This window comes from Limulus polyphemus, unplaced genomic scaffold (genome assembly GCF_000517525.1).
Source record: "Limulus polyphemus unplaced genomic scaffold, Limulus_polyphemus-2.1.2 Scaffold1161, whole genome shotgun sequence".
Classification (NCBI taxonomy): domain Eukaryota; kingdom Metazoa; phylum Arthropoda; class Merostomata; order Xiphosura; family Limulidae; genus Limulus; species Limulus polyphemus.
In genome coordinates this window covers 182,953-203,543 of record NW_013666771.1, presented here as the reverse complement: position 1 = coordinate 203,543, position 20,591 = coordinate 182,953, and the positions used below count along the sequence as shown (strand labels likewise).

Sequence of the window (20,591 nt, the reverse complement as noted above, 5' to 3'; positions counted from 1 at the left end):
AGGTTACTAACAGTCCTGAAGATCACTAACGGCATGTTAAATGTGTCATATAAATGTTACAAAAACTCATAAACCGATTAACAAAAGGTATATTCAATACTTGAAGGTTACTAACAGTCCTGAAGATCACTAACGGCATGTTAAATGTGTCATATAAATGTTACAAAAACTCATAAACCGATTAACAAATGGTATATTCAATACTTGAAGATTACTAACAGTTGTAACATTTATGTGACACATTTAACATGCCGTTAGTGATCTTCAGGAAAAACTCATAAACCGATTAACAAAAGGTATATTCAATGCTTGAAGATTACTAACAGTCCTGAAGATCACTAACGGCAGGTTAAATGTGTCACAAAAATGATACAAAAACTCATAAACCGATTAACAAAAGGTAAATTCAATGCTTGAAGATTACTAACAGTCCTGAAGATCACTAACGGCAGGTTAAATGTGTCACATAAATGTTACAAAAACTCATAAACCGATTAACAAAAGGTATATTAAATACTTGAAGATTACTAACAGTCCTGAATATCACTAACGGCAGGTTAAATGTGTCACATAAATGATACAAAAACTCATAAACCGATTAACAAAAGGTATATTCAATGCTTGAAAATTACTAACAGTCCTGAAGATCATTAACGGCAGGTTAAATGTGTCATAGATGTTATTAATAATCATCCCCCTAGTGGCACAGCGGCATGTCTGCGGACTTACAACGCTAAAACCTGGTGGTGGGTAGAGCACAGATAACCCATTGTGTAGCTTTGTGCTTAACTTTAAAAAACAAACAAACAAATTAATAATAATAAACTGATTAACGAAAGGTAAATTCTGAATATTACTAATAGTTTCGAAAGTAAATCGAATCAGATAAAAGAAGTTTTTGCAAACAGCTTACGAAAAAGTGCTTTTTGTAACTTACCCCTACTTTGAGATTCTTCCCAGACTTCGAGTTCTTCAGTCACAAGTAACACGTACACAGAGGTTCTATGTTTCCTCTCAGAATTCTGTACAAATAATATGAAATTATAGCCCAAGAATTTTAGTAGTTTTCAAAAAAAAAAAGGGGGGAACACAGAATTTAAATTTTCTCTTGTGTGGCAAAAATATTCTTAGGTAAACATTTTTGAGAAAGAAAAAAAAGACATTACAATAAACGACATGAAAACGATAACGATTTAAAGCTAATAATATTTCTGTGTATTAACACATGTTTAGATTTACATTTAGATATCGATCAGACCCCCCCAGTGGCACAGCGGTATGTCTACGGACTTACAACACTAGAAACCGGGTTTCGATACTCGTAGTGGGCAGAGCACAGATAGCCCATTGTGTAGCTTTGTGCTTAACTTCAAACAAAGATATCGATCACTGAAAAGCCTCAATATATTTGTGTTACTTTCTATCTTGACATATTTCTCAACTGATGAATCAATGCATTCCAATCATGATAAGTTTTTGTTTTATGACTTTGCGCAATACCTCTAGTTAGAATGATATATTAAATTGGCTATATTCATTACGGGGGTAATTTTGATTATAAGTTATTGATAAGAAGACAATAAACTACAAAGAAAATATTCTCATCATGTTAAGTACTATCTCTAATAGCGACTGGGAAAAGAGTCTCAATGTGATGTGATCCATTAAGAACCTACTTTTATTACGTATATTTACTTTTCATTTTATATAAACATGAACGTATGTAGTAAAACAAAGTAAATAAAGTAAAAGCTATTCAACAAAATAGCTTCTACATACATACTGCGCACAAGCAACGTTTCGGTCGATAAACGCAAAGATAATAATTTGCATTACTGCTATTAATAACATTATACATAATTTATTAGAGTCTGTATACCAACTTTGAAGACCATTTCTTTTGAAACTCAACAACAACAAAAAAAAAAACGTGCCAGGGAAACTGTATACGAACTAACTGATAGGTCTGCCTCATGTAAGCAATAACTAAACCACAGAAATTACTTGTAGTAAACTTGTCAAGTTGTCTACACAGTCTCGTGGTTTGTCCATAGCTACGTGATTTCATAAGGCGGCTAACTGCGTATAACCTTTTCATCAGTTTGTGTATTTTTTTCAGACATCATTTTTAAATAGTTTAGCACTGTCATTCTCGCCGTACTAAACCTAAAACAAAGAACCCGAATCGTAATCCTGGGTGTAAACATTCAGTATCTTTAAAGAGAACATTTCTGTTCGTCTAATTTGTGTGTGGACTTTTCTGTCCTTTTTTATTTTTTATTTTGCTGTATAAATGATATACTTTTGATGTGATAGTTTTGACTAGTTTGTTACTAAGGAAACAAAAACAGTATATCATATGGCGGTACGACATTTTTTGTTGTTTTTTTACCACGTCAGAAACTTCTCTACAACAAAACATGTCTAGATTCCTCTCATCGTGTAAACGTTACACTTTTTTTAGGTAACACTGATACTGAGCGGAGAGAAGAAATGGAACCAGTTGCAGTTACTGAGGCATCTTCGTGCACATAAAACTAGTTCATGGTGATTCGAACCCCCATGTTTCATCATTGTTTGTCCTTAAACTTACTGGGCAATCCAAAAAGTAAATTTTTTTGGTATATACATGCTCTCGTTTTACCTTAAGCTCTTCAGAAAATCCTTTATGAAATCAAGAAGACGGTAAAAAAAGAAATCAAAATTATCTTGACAAACAACTTTATAATAATACTTTACTAGTATGATCGTTGAACCCTAATAATAGGGCCTACCCAGAGAAAGAGTCACCGAGATGAATTTGGTGTCGTAGGTCCCAAATTTTGTGCTCTGTAATATATCTAAACTTAGCAAATATCAGCTTTGGAAAAAGTTTAATATGGAAATTAGCTGAAGTTACATACTTACATTGCTCTTGCATACACTGAAATACAAAACTAACTTTCGACCTCATGAATCTGAATTCATGAACCGTGTTAAAATTGCAAAAACATTCTTTAAAGTTTTTGGAAAAACATCAACTTTGTTTTTGGAAATTTCTAGAAGAAATAATTGCAGCGAAACTGAAAAATCAAAGACAAGCTGCAAAAAGGAACGTTACAAGTAGCGAGTAAGTCTTTTTCACATTCGTAGCTCCGCAGGAAACAATGTTGCTACACAATGGGCTATCTGCACTCTGTCGAATGCGGGGATTCAAACCCCGGATATTAATATTTTAAGTTAGTAAATTTACCGTTGACCCACCGGTGGACCACAGAAATCACAATTCTTCTTTGGTTATCCAAGTCTTTTTGGAAAGGACTTTTCGAACTGACAAACATATTGTTTAAGTTTTAATACGGCCCCGCATGGCCAGGTGGTTAGGGAGCTCGACTCGCAATCTGCGGATCGCGGGTTCGAATCCCGGTCCTACCGAACATGCTCGCCCTTTCAGCCGTGGGGGCGTTATAATGTGACGGTCAATCCCACTATTCTTTGGTAAAAAGAGTAGCCCAAGAGTTGGCGGTTGGTGATGATGACTAGCTGTCTTCCCTCTAGTCTTACACTGCTAAGTTAGGAACGGCTAGCGCAGATAGCCCTCGTGTAGCTTTGCGCGAAATTCAAAAAACAAGAAACAAACAAACAAGTTTTAATACAGAAGCCAAATTAAGATATATTGTATACATAAAACTGGTTTATCAACAGGAGAATTTTGATAAATGAAAAGGAAAGGGCAAGAGGGATGGTTTTTGTTTTTCCTAATCAGGTTGTTTAGTTTAAATAGCTGAAAAAAAGGAAGACTGGATTTGAGAAAATTCGGAAGTTCCTTAGATTCTTATCAGATCATTTGACTGGATTCTGAAAAAGTAATTAACCTTTCGATATATATTTTCCTTTTTTGGCAGCAAGGAAAATGGACAAGGTTCATGCCAAAGCATGACATATCCAGTAAAACGTTTTCGTTATGAATCAGACAGGACAAACATTGACAATAGAAACCAGTCTTCAGAGGTATAAATTTTTGGTGGTTGCTGAAGAAATTGGAATAATGAAGAAAACTTAACTTCCGCACGTGTGATTCTGTATTGAAATCCGATATTTGCCGTGTTACTTAAATTGCAATAAAATGATTTTATGAAGAGAGTTATGCGATGGCTGAGGGCACCTTAAATATTCAACTAGTAAAGATAAAAAATATCGTTACGTCCAATACATATTTTGATGTTGTTACCTGGAGTATATAGCTAACAAACAAAAAGTGTGGTTACATAAACTAGGTACGATAAATCAGCAAAATTTTCCATACTAATGACGTCATCAGGATGGTCTGGGCATCTAGTAATTTACTAAAACAAAACTATTTTTTCAAATATCGTCAAGATTGGATATTATTTTCATACTTTTCCATTTTCACTTCAGGTATCCATCTCTCATCCACCCCATGTATACCAAATCTTGAAGACCCCGTAAGCATAGGAGTTAAACAGATAATTTTCATGTAAGACAGTTTCCACAAAACGTGTTTTTTTTCACTTCAGATTTTCGATATACTATAGAGATCAAACTTTAAGCTCCAAATGTTCCAAAAATAACTTGAGAAAACTTTGTTACAAATATAACTCCTCAACGGCCATGCTATGGTGGACACGTGATTGGCAGGAGAGTTAGTAGAATTCATAATCGTAATTTAAGCATGAATTATGAACAATGTGACAGACATGAGAGCTAACTTGATTTATAACCATACCTTACATACGGATAATGAACAAATGACTGGTAAGAGAGTTAGTACAATTTATAATATAGAACACGCGATATATGATTCGTTAATATTTTCTAACCGAGCCTGTTGTTTTGAATAACTAGGCCATCTGTTTCTTCAAACTAGCTTGATGTTTCGATTTATTCGCTGAAATCTCGTGATACTTTTGTTATATATTGGGGAAGTTAAAAATACACAATTTTTCCTTAATTATCCAAATCTTTTTGGAAAGGACTTTTCAAGCTGATAAACCTTTTGTTTACATTTTAAAACAGAATCCAAACTAAGATATACTGTATACATAAAACTCTCAATTGTAGAAGCATTACTAGATAAAGTACTTGTTCCGCTCAGAAGTTGGACAACAACATGGTTTTATTTCATGTGAGAAAATAAGACAGTTATTTCTGTGCCATGCTCTTGCAATCACAAACATCCCAATTCTAACTCCGAAAATATATTCTTACTTTTATATATATATTTCTGGGAATGTTTAGAATCTCTTTACTGTTTAAATTCTTCAGGTGACATTATTCTCTCGTTGGGTGTTTTGTTAGTTCCTCTTAACATACCATAAAACTCCCAGTTGCATTAAAACACTCTAAATGCTCTTTGATACAACACTCTACGAAACACCAAGTGTTTGAACAATATACTGTTGACGTTTATCTTCATTAAGTAAAACTGTAATTTGAGTATGTTAGTTCCTCTTAACATACCATAAAACTCCCAGTTGCATTAAAACACTCTATATGCTCTTTGATACAACACTCTACGAAACACCAAGTGTTTGAACAATATACTGTTGACGTTTATCCTCATTAAGTAAAACTGTAATTTGAGCATGTTTCTTGTTACTAAATTCTTGGGTATTTTTTATCTAGTTGAGTCATGGGAAACTTGGAAAGCTTTTGAATGATAATGGAACTTTGCTGTCATTCTGTGTAATGAACTAAATTGAACCAAGAGCGGTGGTAATTTAAAATAGATATAAAAATAAAAGTATTATTGTGAAAAGATTATTCATTAAGTAAAAAAAAATATTTTAATTGCAAAATAATATCACAAAAGAACAGACACATTTTGTTTGTAGTTAAGTACAAGGGTACATTGTCCATCACGGGTATCGAAACTCGATGTTTCGCGTTATAAGTTCACAGACTTACTGCTGAGCCACTCAGGGGCGGCAAAGAAAGATACAACAAGAGAGAAAATTACTCTTAATATTATGCAAAGGTAGTTCCATTTTAGCAAATTTTTATAACATGATTATTCTTATGCCTGATTGGATTCATACTTATGACTTACATCTTAGCTTGTTAATAAAAGTTTAAGTTTACTACGTATAAATATAGCATTTTACAACGACCTCGGATATATGTGATTAAACGAGGTACATTTATGATTTGTTTTATTCCCGGTTAATCTAAATCATATGAAATGCTGCATGTAATTATATTCATTCAGTCTGTTTCGTTGGTAATAACAGATGAAATCAAGACCAGATCGCTACACCCAGAAAAAGAACGGCATAAAGAAACAGTGCAATTTACATGTGAGTCATGGGTATTCAAATAATTTGTGTCTTATAACAGTTAATGTTATGACAGCGTTTTATCCTCAAGAGTGTGTAATTCAACCACCAGTCGTAATAACAATATGAAACAAAAATATATGAGTTCAGAGTTTGAATTGATTCTTAACTCACAATGCATCACGCCACATTAAAATTACGTCTCTGACCACAGGATAAATTATTGAAAACTTACTCCAACTATTATATAGTTTCGTTTACCAAGAGGAGATCCTGATATGAGAAGTAATTATATTTGAGTTTAAAAACAAAAGCGTTATTTATATACAACGATTTATACTAGATAGCTCATGTCTCCTAGTATTTATTATTATAATTTTAAATTTAATTACCACTAACATTAATGCAACAATCGATATGACAAGATTATTTTTTCAACTTTTAAGAAATACTGAGTCACTCATATATAAACAAATAAAACAGCACGTGGCTAATTTTATTTCGGTTCTTTATAGCTTACCGTAACTTATAGTATGCTAATTTTGTTAAAACAGACCATTAAAGCCACGTTGTGAAAGGTTACATACCTCAAACAACCACCACAATTAACAAGGGAGAAAAGAGCTTTTATTTGCCAGCACAAGATGCTTTGTGATCTTTTCAGACTTTTATATGGTAATAAATAATCGTGAAAAATTGTAAGTATGTGAACCAAAAGGAAGAATATCAACTTTATGTCGAGCCCTTTGAGTTGTTCTTTAAATAACTTTCAACAAGAATTCCGTCGCAGTTGAAATGTGTTCGGGTTAAAAATAAACCTTAGAAACTCTATTAGTTGTATCACCTTTCTTAAAAACAGTGTCTCTAATTTCTCATCTGTCGTTGGTCAAGAGAACTAAGTATCATAAAACAGAGTGTCCGAAAAGTTTGGAACTATGGGTGATTTGCAGCTTTTCTTAATTTCAGATACGTGACTGATTATGGTGCTGGCAAAGCATGAGAAGGTCGAGTTAATCCTGATGTTAATTCAATCTTCTTTCGAATTATAAGGACAGCATATGGAACACATTCTGTAAAATTCGTTGAAGTGCCCAGGTTTCCACACTTTTCGGACACCCTGGAGTTTCAGCACTTCAATTACACGGCATTAAGCAAGGTTGGCTATATAGAACCAAACAGTGCGATAATTCGGGCAATAAAAAAAGGAATGTAATGATAAACATAGTCAAAAACTTGGATTAGTATAAACAAGCAAATATAATTTGATTAATTTTAAAACAATCAGGCAACGAGTATCGAAGAGTATTGATAAATCAGCAAATCTTATCAAAATGAATTTCACGAAGCTGCTGAAAATAAAGGATCTTGTAACTATCATTAATTTAATCGAAATGGTCCAATAAATATCCTTTTTTTTTGTTAATTTGTTTTTCTGAAAGCCAGAAATGTTCTTTTTCTTTTATTAGTAGCCACATTATCAAACAAATTTGGATTTTTACACCAGAAGAAAGTTTATAAGGCACAGTTTGGGAGTACAGTAAGGAGAAAGGATGGATCCTCAGCCAAACTTACTAAAGATGTGGAAAGACTTGCTCACTTATCTTATCCAGATGTTTCACGACATGAAATGGTGGATTCTTTGGTACATAACTAATTCACTGGTGCCCTAGTGGATAAGTGCATTTGAAATAGGCTATTGATCTTTCAAGTAAGCTTACCAGTTGGAACGTCATCAATTATGGAACTTTAATTAAAGAAAGATGCGGATAAACAACTAAAAGCACAATCCAATAATTATCAGTTTTTCTGATGGAAGTTTGGAAAAACGTAAATAATCAATTAAACAACTGCAACTTAAAAATACAATTTTGCCAGAAAATGCAGACAAAAGCCTTTAAAAAATAAAAAGATTGCTCCAAACAATGAGAGGAGAAGGAAACTGCTATAAGTGTGGAAAACATGAACATTATATCCCGGATTATGATGAATACGCCATTTATAATAAACCAAGGATGAGAGTGAGAATATCCCTTCTGTCCCAATTTAAATAAGAAATACATTATTTAAAGAAATAAGTACACGAGTCACTAGATTCATTAACGGGAAGCCTTGTACTATGCACTGGATCTACGGTTATCACTGTTCCACCTGATCTGGTATTGAAAACTGGGAACTGCCTATAGAAACGAATCGACAGACACTTTGATGCTCAACAGTTTCACAATCCAGGACCATATAATTCCTTTGCATTACACGACAATTACGCTATCAGAGGTTGATCCGGTGAAATGAATATGAGAACACAAGATAATGAAGACAGACAATTTAAACTGCAACAGAGCAGAATTAAAAACAACAACAACAAAACAGGTAGTCGAAACCAAAATTCATCCACTATGATCATCCTTGAAAGTACAACGGTGGGATAACAGTCAAATTCTTAGCTTCAGATAAAACTTCACTATAGATAAGTCAGTTTGCTGGGGAGTCCAAAGTTCGTGTCGAGAACCTTGACTATCTGCCTGAAGTGAACTCACCAAGCGATAAATTAGGAACTGTTGTTAAAGAACAAGAGATCGTCCCATCTTTGTACCATAACATGACGTTTTGAGACAACTTGGGACCTATTAGTCCATCTCGACTATTCCATGGATAACGACCAAAATAATTTAGTGACTGGACATTTCAGGGACACTAAATAAGTAAAGAAAGATATAATTTTGTTGATAAAAATTTTTATTGTGATTTGTTTCACACATACTTAAAGATTTAATGGTATTAATGTTTGTTACAATGTTTTTAATTGTTAAAAGTTACATTACTGTCAATCATGGAAGTTAATTCTAATTGCCCAAGGGACTTCACATCCAAGGAGGAGAAACTGTTGTAAATAATGCTTGAATATTTTTTTACTTGGAATTTTTTTAAGATGGAATTTTCACATTGCGTGATGAGTGTGCCTTAATACCTATTACCTTTTTTAAAGGTTAGGAAATATTATGAGCCAAATGTAAAGAGCAGGTTTGGCCAGAAAAAGATTCTGAATTAAATTAGTGACTATGTTACAGTGGTGAATTGATTATTAATTTAACAACTTCGGTAGTCAGCCGTGTTTTACTTCCGTTTTGTAAATATTTAGCTTGTGTTTCAATGAGGTACTAGAGACACTAGTAAGCATTATACGTACAAGAGAAATTAATAAGTGCATTTATTGTAATTTGGTATCTACTGTAAACTTCTCAATCTGCGGGTCGCAGGTTCTAATCCTGCCAGCAAACATGCTTGCCCTTTCAGCCGTGGGGGCGTTATAATGTGATAGTCAATACCATTATTCATTAGTAAAGAGTTTTCATTGAGTGGTGTTGACTAGCTTCCTTCCCTCTAGCTACCACTTCAAAATTAAGGACGGCTAACATAATAGCCCTTGAGTAGCTTTGAGCAAAACTCAACAAACAAACAAATATATTGTGAACTTAGATCTATCAATGAGTGGTAGTTAAGTCAACTTGTAGAACTTTTGGTCGATAAAATAGAACACTTATATTATCTTCTAATCCAAGAAGATCACACCAAACAAGGAAAAAAAACATATTACAAGAGCTTATTTTCCTGCCATGTGAGGAATTTGTTTTATTTTAACACATTATTCACACAGTATTTCAAGAACAACATCCCTTGTCGCTTCCATAACTTTCAATACCTAAACGTGGTTAATTATTCGTTCACAAACAAATGAAGTAAAAATGGAATTAGCGTGAAATACTCCTTATACATTTCAGGTAAATTCACAAAATTTAAGTCGTATTTTACAGCATGGTTTACAGATTCTCTTTGATACTGCGAGCAACATAAACACGATTTGTGTTCTAAATGATAAATGGACCAAACATCGACTTTTATGTGTATCCAAACAGTAAACAAAAACAAGAATCATACAGAATATCAAATATACATTAAGTAACAACTATTTTGACGTTTTACAAGACAGCACTGTAGTGCATTTCTGGAATGTGCATCCTTGCGTGATACTTTTGACATATGGGGATATCAGTTACAGTGATAAACACTACGTGTTGAAAGTATCCCACAAGAAGGTAGATTCAAGAAATGTATTGTAGAATATAATTTTAAAGGAAATATGAGAGAACAAATAAATCAAAATCTTTATCCACAAATAAATATATGCAAGTTTTAACTTATCGGTAGGATTTTATGTGCCATAATAATTATACTGGTTATTGGGGTGAGAAAAAGCTTTATAAATTCACCTGTAAAGGATAGAGATAGCAAAAATTATAATGTACCGCACTTTCAAATCAGGCAAGACATCCAAGTGCAATATCTCATAACCCAAAGCTATTCCAAATAATATGTACAAAGGAGAAAACCACAACTCAAACAAATTTGTACAAATATCCGTGCTATCCCTTGAGATGAGTACAACGTCTAGAAAGTGAACAACAGACAAACGGTCAAAGTGATACCATCTTATAGCCCTTGCATAAATAAAAGGATTAGCACACGTTTACGACCTTTTGATATCCAGTTAACGAGAATTTCATAGCTACATGCAGAATATACCTGCATAAAAATTGAGAAAAATAGTTGAATTTACTTGAATAAAGATATTCTATTCTAGTTATAGAATGGTGAAATTAGTAGGTATTTCAAAGAAGTAGAAAAAGGATAATAAGGTGAAGCATTTGTTCCGATATTTAATATTTACGCAGATTTAAAATTATGGTGTTGAACGCATTAATTAGTAGAGCATGACATTTATTAGTAACGTGTGTGATGTTACCTCACAAGAAAACTGATAATAAGTTAAAACATCATTCTTTCTAGCCCAATATAGTTTTCCAGTAAGAGTATTAGACAGCATTTCAACTAAACCTTATTTGTTGTATGTCAGTGTGCAGATGAGGCCATATGGTAAATACCAGGCCTTAGTCTTTAGTCTTAGTTGAAGCCCCAGTAGAAGAACGATATTGTGATGAGATATCAGGCATGTTTCACAAATAAATATCTTCTTAAAACGATTATCTCATTAGGCAACATCTCATTTAAATCAATTCCTGTCAATAGTACAAGTGAATATCCAAAGTGTTCTAAATTTTTTTTAAATGTCTTGTTTGGTTTCTGCAGTAGCATAGGCAGGGGTTTCATTAAGTAGAGAAACGAAAAGTTTCAAACTTTTGATAATTTGCCTCCAAAGTTTTTAGTCATTTTTAATAAATGGGAGTGAAGTAAATCATAACCTTAACGCAAATATAGATTTATCTGAACAAGCCTCTCACTTGTTTTAATATTATGCATGGCCATCATATCCCGTTGTACGTAAACATTGATGTTACTTCAGAATTGTGCACATACACGCGTCAATTTTCGTGTATTTTCACCTAACAACTGCCTCCCAGTGGCACAGTGGTATGTCTGCGGACTTAAAACGCTAGAAACCGGGTTTCTATACCGGCGGTGGGCAGAGCATAGATAGCCCGTTGTGTAGCTTTGTGCTTAACTACAAACAAACCTAACAACGAGATTTAACTGTTTCATATCAGCCAAGACAAAGGCTATTCTTGTTAACGTCGCACTTACGATTTTATCGGTAGTTTCCAATACACGATGCCAGACGTATTTCTGACCAATCACAGAATTATGACCTCATCTACTGTTTATTTGGAAACAAAGGTATGAAAAGGCAACTAGTGTAGACAATTTTATCCAAGCATCCTTCAGTATTTGTTGTATGTCCTTTCATGAGTATAATTTAGGCAAAAACGATGTGGCGCTGGATTTTTTTCACCCTGAGACGTTACGAAAACAGACTAGCGTGACTGTATAAAACAGTATTTACTACTACTAGAAACACTTCTCAGTAAAACGTATCGATCCTCTTATAAACGTTTCTGTACCTTTGAAATATTTCAATAAGTATTTTGGACACTTTTTAAAAACGTAATAAATGTTGCGATTTCTTAATGAAACACTTAATAGAGTCTGATATCATTACAATGAATAAAATGTCAACAATTCCAATATTAACTCTTAAACATAAAACTCAGGGGTAGAAGAGGAAATAGCTGTTTTATATATAAAAAAGTTAAAAGTTGATTTTCCTGATCATCCTGTTTTGTATCTCCAATGAACATATTTTGCGAAACATTCATATTCTATATCATCCAGTTAGCTCTTTCTAATTATTGATTCCTTTTTCCCATCACCAACATTTCTTTTTTTGCAGTCAGTTGTTAATTTAAACAACTTAATGTATCTCAGTTTAAAAACATCGTACCTAGGGATAACATTCCTCAATGGAGATAATCCCTGTCAGGAACTTCATAGAAATGAATGGAGGAAGCCAAAATAGAATGAACGTATATCTACTATAAGGGGACTGAAAATGGCACTGAAGAAATATATGAACTTAAATCCACACATGAATGATGCACCACGTTCCCATTGCTTCCAAACAAACTTTGGATCAATTGACATTGAATCATAGGACACAGATGTCTTTGTGCCTAGCGTTTAGTTCACACATATATATATTCCAATATAACAAAATTCCGGCACCATGTATCACACAGAGAATACTGTTATTCAGAAGACTGCAGATACCATCGGACCAGACTACTGCGTATGTATGCATTCATATGCTTTGATGCTATAATTGTCTTAGCTAGTGAAGAAGAGCTTAAAGCATGGAAGCTAACGTATTCAGAGAATACTTATCAAGAAAACATTTCAAAAGTTTGAACAATAATGAGAATTGACAATAAAGTTGGTGCGCAAACTTGAACAAATTACATGCCTCATATATAATAAGGTTAGTTTAAATGATATTTATGAACTGAAATACCGACTTTTCTGTCCCAAAAAAGGTGATGTATGTTCTTATCAACTAACCCCATGTACAGATTATTTCAACAACCAATGTCTTCGTGCAGAATTCAATATAGCCACGCTGTTTCGAAAACTTTAAAGCTCTCCTGTCATGCTATCTCCATTTGATGCATAGGGTCATATGATGATAATATAAAACTAATGATTGACTGGTTGGATGATGAACCAATACCACATGTTGTTCTTGAGCTTCATACAAGTTCATGCGTGTGTGCAAATTGCCTACTTGTCCATATTTAACAAATGGGAGTAAATGGACTGAGAAGTGCAAATCGCCAAGGTAACAATCAAGCTAACCGTGATAAATCTGAAGGATCCAAAAGTTACTGATTATGATTATGACACTGATAATGTGGCATATTTGGAGTGAAAATTACAAATATCACTGCAGTTGAACTTTTGTGACTGATGTGATTATTTTATTTTCTCTAACAATTTACAAGTTAATATATTGTTGTTCATATTGATAGCTTCAAAAAACTATATCAAGCATTATATAACTGTTACAATTGTTGTGAAATTATCAGTGATTAAGCATATTTGTACACAAGTATTTGATATGTAATAATAATATATAATATAATATTATTTTAGAAAAGTAGTATATGAATGACGTGAACAGTGGCACATGTATATTTTGCAACAGTAATGCTATTGAAATTCGTTAGAATTTATGGAACTTTACAAGTCGCCTCTGTATGGTTTGTTTGTAGTTAAGCGCAAAGCTCAATGGGGTATCTGTGCTGTGCCCACCACGGGTATCGAAAGCCGGTTTTTAGCGTTATAACCCTACAGACATCCCGCTGAACCACTGGAGGGCCTTCATTCATACCAAAAGCCAGATAAAATAAAAGAACACAAATAATGTTGTTTGATATGAAATGTTCATTAGAATAAATAAATACAAGATACTTATTCTAGTGTTTAACATTCAATCATACCAAAAGCCAAATAAAATAAGAGAACACAAATAATGTTGTTTGATATGAAATGTTCATTAGAATAAATAAATACAAGATACTTATTCTAGTGTTTGAAACTGAAATCAATAATATGTAATTACTGATCAATGTTTTCCATGTCGTATATTAAATATATATTTGATATTCTTTTACAGCAAAGACAATAAATAATACAATTAAAGCACATTTCTTGTGGTTTTCCTGGTTTGTTGTAATATACTGCCTCCCAATTGAAGGAGGCGCTGTTCAAGCTAAAACAATATTAAAAGATAGAAAAATTTACATTTTATTTTCTTCATCTTTTTCCGGACGTTTTTATTTTGCAAGATACCTCTAACTTCAAGCAAAACTGTGTGAAAAGAGAATAAGATGATTCTGTTCAGTGCCAATAACATTTTGTTCTTAGCTTTTAATGAATATTTAATGGGAATGTTTCTAGATAGATTCATTAGATAACCCAATTACTCACTGTGTGGAACAAATTTTGTCATTTCCACTTCAGAAGGACGTTCATAAAAGTCGCAATTTTTATATGAATAGAAACGAGATACATGCAGCCTACATATAAGTGTCACAATTGGTTCTCAAAATCGGCATTAACAGAACAAATTTGGAGGTTCAGTCTCAAAGACTAATATATTAGTAAATATTATTTGTCTGTTAAAATACAATTACACAACCAACTTCATAGAGCATATATGCATGTACAACATAGGTACATTTCAAAACCAGGATGTCGCATGCAGTATTTCTTCAGATATAAATATCACATTTTTTTATTGCGAGCATTAGATATAGCTTATCAATTTGTTTGTCTTTACTGCAAGCAAAGTCACATCGTGAAATAATATACAAGAATAATAAATCAAGTGTGTTGGTGCATAACTTACATGGGTGTGATATAGTCATCGATTAAGTTATTTTAAAACCTTAAAAGGACTTATGATGAACAAAGACTCCATATAAAAAAAGAGCTTACTCATTAATAAGCTGAGTGGTCTCAGAAGACGAAGAACTTAGGGAGGAGATGGAGGAATAGAGTAAGGAAGAAGATTAAAGAACAGAGCGTGGCCTCAAAAACATGGAGTTGAAGCTGCGAGAATTAAGAGGTGGCAAAAAAGTGTTCAGATTGTGGGAAATTAATTTAAGAGTTATCTTCTCGTTGATATAGGATTAATAATTAAGTCGTTGTTTGGGTTATTCGTAGCTAGTGCTAGTTGGGCAAGAGTGAGGAATGCGTCGAAAGGCAGTCTCAGTTTTGTAGTCAGCATTTCACTTTTTTTGTCATCACGAGTGACAAAGATTGTGATTATGGTTCAGATGGTGAGGTTTCAGATGTAGAGGACAAGTTTTGTGTTGTTCTAGAACGTAAGAGAGCTTTCCGTACCTCTAGTTCTGAGTTGAAATCACAGATCAAACAAGGCTAACCTATGTCAGGGAGCATGATAATGATTGTTATGGAATCTAGTGCGGTTAATTTCGAAAAAGATTAATCCATAGTTTAACGTAATCAACCGGTTTTCTGTCTAAACAGTGGTGCCAAAGTGGTTAGGGCGCTCGACTCGTAATCTGAGGGTCGCGGGTTCGAATCCCTGTCTCACCAAATATGCTCGCCCCTTCAGCCGTGGGGGGTTATAATGTGACGGTCAATCCTACTATTCGTTGGTAAAAGAGTAGCCCAAGAGTTGCCGGTGATGACTAGCTGCCTTTCCTCTAGTCTGACATTGCTAAATTAGGGACGGCTAGAACAGATAGCCCTCGTGTAGATTTGCACGAAATTCAAAACAAACCATTGCAGATTTCTAAGTTTGTCAGTGATAACATTGGGCCTGTAGAAAATGTTGTCCCTTTAGGAACAGGTGGTCTCAAAATACCACATAGAAGAAAATGGCCGATTTGACGAAAACCTTCTTCAGTTTGTCGAGTATCCAGTCAAAATGATTGTTAAAGAAATACTACTGCCCAGAATAAAAGCATTATTCATGGTGTACCAATAAGTGTAGATGGCAAACGCCTAAGAATTAATCTGCATCAAGTTGTATCACACGTATTTAGATTAAGAAAATTGATGTGGAGACAGAATCTGTTGTGGTTAGCTTTGACTTAGACTAGTTAAGAAGGTGTTCTTGGATACAGGTTTTTTTTTTTAGTAAATGAATTTATCTCATCTTCGGTAAGGTGTTACAACCTCAAAAATATGCATACATGGCAAAAAAAGTTGTCGTTAAATCAGGTGCTGTGTGAGGTGTGGTGAAAATCATAACTTTGAGGAATATCAATAGTAAAATTTCCCTGAATGTTGCTTGTGTGGGAAAGATCATTCTGCAATATTCCATGGTCAAACTAGAATTGTAAATAACGTTAGAATTACTGAACAAATTTCTTATGCAAGAGCTCTCAAACAAATTTCTAGGGATGACCTTCAATAATAAACTTATTTAGAATCATTATTTTGACGGCATTATTCCTAAATTCAGCAAAATAATAAAAATACCTTCGTCAAGTTGGAGGCAGTGCTCGCGGATGTAACTCCTTCTTCTTCTTCTCATTTAATAATGTATAAAGTTTTTCATCAAACCATTCCTGTATTGCAGGTTGTCACCTGAACCATATCCAATATTCTCTTCAGATCCAACAAAATCGTGCCGTTAAAATTGCTTTCCGCCTTCCTACGAATACACATCTGCTTAAAATCGGCGTTAGGAGGGTCCTGGGCTAGTTTAAAATCCAAATAAAAACTGTCGCGCTCCACAGAATTTAAATAACAGTTAACTGTCATTTTTTACTTCAGTCAAAAATCTATAATTTTATCTTCCTTAATTAGAACGGATGTAGAGGTATTCTAAATCTCTAACTGCCCGTGAATTTTTCCCCCAAATTTTACCAAGAAAAAAAATATTTTAAGACCTCCGGTCGCGAAAGTCCGACCCAAATTTAGGGAAAAAACGTCAGAGCCGAAAAAGGGATTGGAGGCGCCAGATTACGTAACCGTAGTCCAATAATATAGTCTAAAAAGGATTCTTCTTCTGATTGAAAAAATATACTCATAAGTGAAATCTGTAAAATGTCTTGCCAGGAACATAAACATAGAAATAAAGGAAACTGCTTCTCCTGTGGCGTTTGTAGATGCTGCTTACCTTTGGATTCATATTAATTGGAAGCGAAGAAATGATGCTGAAAGTGGAGAAAGAAGAGTAATGAGAAGGACAAGTGCCCTGAGAGGTCAAAATCGAATTAGATTAGAAGAAAGCAAGATGTATGATATTGATTCTGGAGAAGATGGAAACGCTGAAGCCTCTAAAACCATTACTGCTATATTCAGTGCCTTGGATATTACCAATTGCACAGCTTTGGAATCTTTACCTATAGGTAGGTATAAAGCTAATGCATTGCAAAGTGTGAGACAAAGACAGAGGGATGTTCAAATGTGCACACAAGTAACCGATAAGTTATTCCAACTTTTGTATCCGACCGATCTATTTGAATTGAAGACGTATTTTATTTCCAAAAGCTTGTGCAAGCTATCACTTGTTGGGTGCAGAAACATTTCCATGGTTGCTCAAAGCATTTTGGCAAATTCACTCGAACGACGTACATGCTTCAGGATGCTCGCCGACGAATTCAATACTCTACCAGACCAACAAAAACAGCTTATACCACTTCAGAAGCACTCAATAGGAAAAGTGAAGTTTTCATCCTTGAGAAAGATGTTTGCTACTCTGAAGTGTGGAACAGATCTGCCAAAACACAATTATACTTTCCGTGTGGACAGCCAGAGAATTGCAACAGCAATTACATTCATTCAACGAAGCCTTCGAGTCAAACAAGGAATGTAAGGATTGAAAACCACGTATTTTCAGATATGCCGGTTTATGAACGTGAAGTATCGAAGACCTTCACAAAGCGTATATTAATTCCTTTGATAGTCATGATCAGGTTGGGGTGCGTACATTTCGCGATATCGTTAAGCTGCTGACAAAAAGAGGCGAAACAAAAACTGGTTTGTCAACCTACGATATTCGATTATGATATGTCAGTTCAGTATTCGAGTCCATGATGGCAAGATTAAGCAATATGAAGTATCCTGAAGAAATTGCGGCAAATGATATTCAAGGAAGCATCGAGAAAATCTTACAGTGATGGAAAGAAATAATGTTATTTCTGACACAGAGTAAACACACAAGCATTTGAATTTATCGTCTGATGATCAGACCCATTGCTGTACGTTTGCACTAGGTGGACGATGTGATCATGTTCACAATCACAGCTATTGCGTTAAGTGTAGCAAATGCGTCAATTTCTTCGACACTTCGGTTAGGCAAATTTTGGTGCAGGCTGCCTCATTACTAGTGGATGATCTTGATACAACAAAGGAAGTAGAATCAATGTTAGCATGCATCCCGATTCTACAAAATACGACATTATGATACATGGCCCATAGGCTTAGAGCAAAAGTTCAATTTGATGCAATCAACAAAGTTAAAGAAGAAATGAAGGTTAATTCATCAATGATGTTTATTGTGCTTGACCGTAAGCAGAAGGTGTTACCCATGAAGTACAGGGAAGCTCAAGTGGAGTAATTTGCTTGGTTCAATGAGGGTCAGATGGGTGTGTGAAGATGCAGGTGTTCCTGGATTTCTGTAAGAATTCGTTGATTATGTGGTGGAAGGATACACAGGACAAGATAATGTACAAGTTGTGGCTGCACTAATAGAGATCCTACAGGATGTTCGAACAAATTGTCCTGATATCCGTAGAGTGATTCTTAAAAGTGACAATGCTACATGCTTTGCCTCACAGGATCTGATCCCACATATATATACCATCTTAATGTTGGAATGCAGTCTTCCACTGATAAGCACATTTTCCATGTCGAGAAGTGGATTTATACGGAGGCTCAAACTGGTAAAGGAAGACTAGATACTCATTTTTCATATTTGAATTTGGCGTTCAATTCATTTGTGGAAGACGGAAAACGACATAACTACGGAAATGAACATATACAAGGCCTTAACATTTAGTGATGGGATCGCAGGCACTACCGGAAAAATACTTGATGCCAATCTGTTGAATGGTCCAACGTTAGTGAAAAAGTTCAAAGCAAAACCCGGAAGCCGAAGCATACATGAGGTTCAATGGGAGGTTAATGCTGCTAAATTGATCTGCTCGTCCAATATATCCAAAGCAGAAGTTTTTGTAGCGTTCAAGCTTAATGCGTGTGGAAAAAATGAACTGAATATCGAAACTAGGTTGTCATTTACATCCTCCAAGGCACCATTATTTACATCTGATCGACGTGTAAATTCTGAGTAGAATGAAAAAGATCAAGTCGGGTATTCCTGCTAAATCACTAGCTATTAGCCAAGCACTATCTTTGGTCCACTGTAATCTTCCTGAAGCGGATATACGCAGTGTAGGAGGTTGAACTACTACACTTTGTGCAGAAGCATTGTCAGAAGGGTGGGCATGCTATCCAGGGAATACCAAAGATGAAATGCCTAGGGAGTGTGTGGAAAAGTTAATTGAGTTATACGAAATGGGGAAAAGAAACAAAAATCGGAAAGTGTCCGCCGATAAAGTACATCAGATTCTGATGAATTCAGTTCTTCAAGGAAAATGGCGAAATAGATTTCGTGTCACCGTTTCAAAGATAAAAGCATCTTTTCTTTAACTTCAGCTAAAATGAGGGTACTGATTGATAGTGATAGTACAATTCCTGAAGACGCAATGGATGAAGCTGAACGTTCATATTTGCAGGAAGAAATTGCTGTATCTTCTGCCTCACTTATTGATTTTGATATGTAAACGGACTAACTTAGCCCTCGTGAACAGCAAAATGTACATACACAGCGTGGTCACAAGTAAATAGACACCACCTTTTCAGAAAAAATGAAAATTTTCAGTCATAGTCACATGAATTGATATATTTATAATTTAATTAATATCTAGTGGATCTTCCTTTCGCTTCGTGGAGTTCGTTGATCCTTTGGGGCATCGTGAGAATCATCTCGTCAGTTTTAGATTGTGGGATTTTCTTTTCGCCCACTCTTGCTTCAAAACTTGGAGTAGATCGCTCTTCGAAGTTGGTTTTTTTTTTTTGTTTCTTGACTTGCCGGTCGAGTATGGCCCAGAGGTTTTCGATGGGGTTCATGACAGGAGATTGGCTCGGCCAGGACAACTTCTGGATACCATTTTCTCCCTGCCACTTTTGGGTGTTGCTAGCAGTGTGACACGGTGCTCCATCTTCCTGGAACAACGTTGTGTTCTTGTCCACGAAACCCAAAGAATAAAGTGGCAAGAGTCTTTCCTCCAATATTTCGACGTATTTCACAAAATTTACGTTGCCAACGCACTCCACTAAGTTCGATCTCCCACCAACCCAAACAGCTCCCCAAACCATCATGCTGAAACCCCCATGCTTCACAGTTGGCTGCAATCTTTTGAGCCA

The 20,591-nt window shown here is 34.7% G+C and overlaps 1 protein-coding gene across 2 annotated transcripts in view; it reads right to left on the bottom strand.

Moving 5' to 3' along the window:
• LOC106462416 (diphosphoinositol polyphosphate phosphohydrolase 1-like) overlaps positions 1 to 20,591 on the bottom strand; it is a 62,263-nt gene that overhangs the window by 4,640 nt on the left and 37,032 nt on the right. For both annotated transcript variants that reach the window (XM_013922344.2, XM_022389669.1), the window contains exon 3: positions 938 to 1,022. In XM_013922344.2, the coding sequence (XP_013777798.1) occupies positions 938 to 1,022 (85 nt within the window). The remainder of the gene's footprint in view (positions 1 to 937; positions 1,023 to 20,591) is intronic.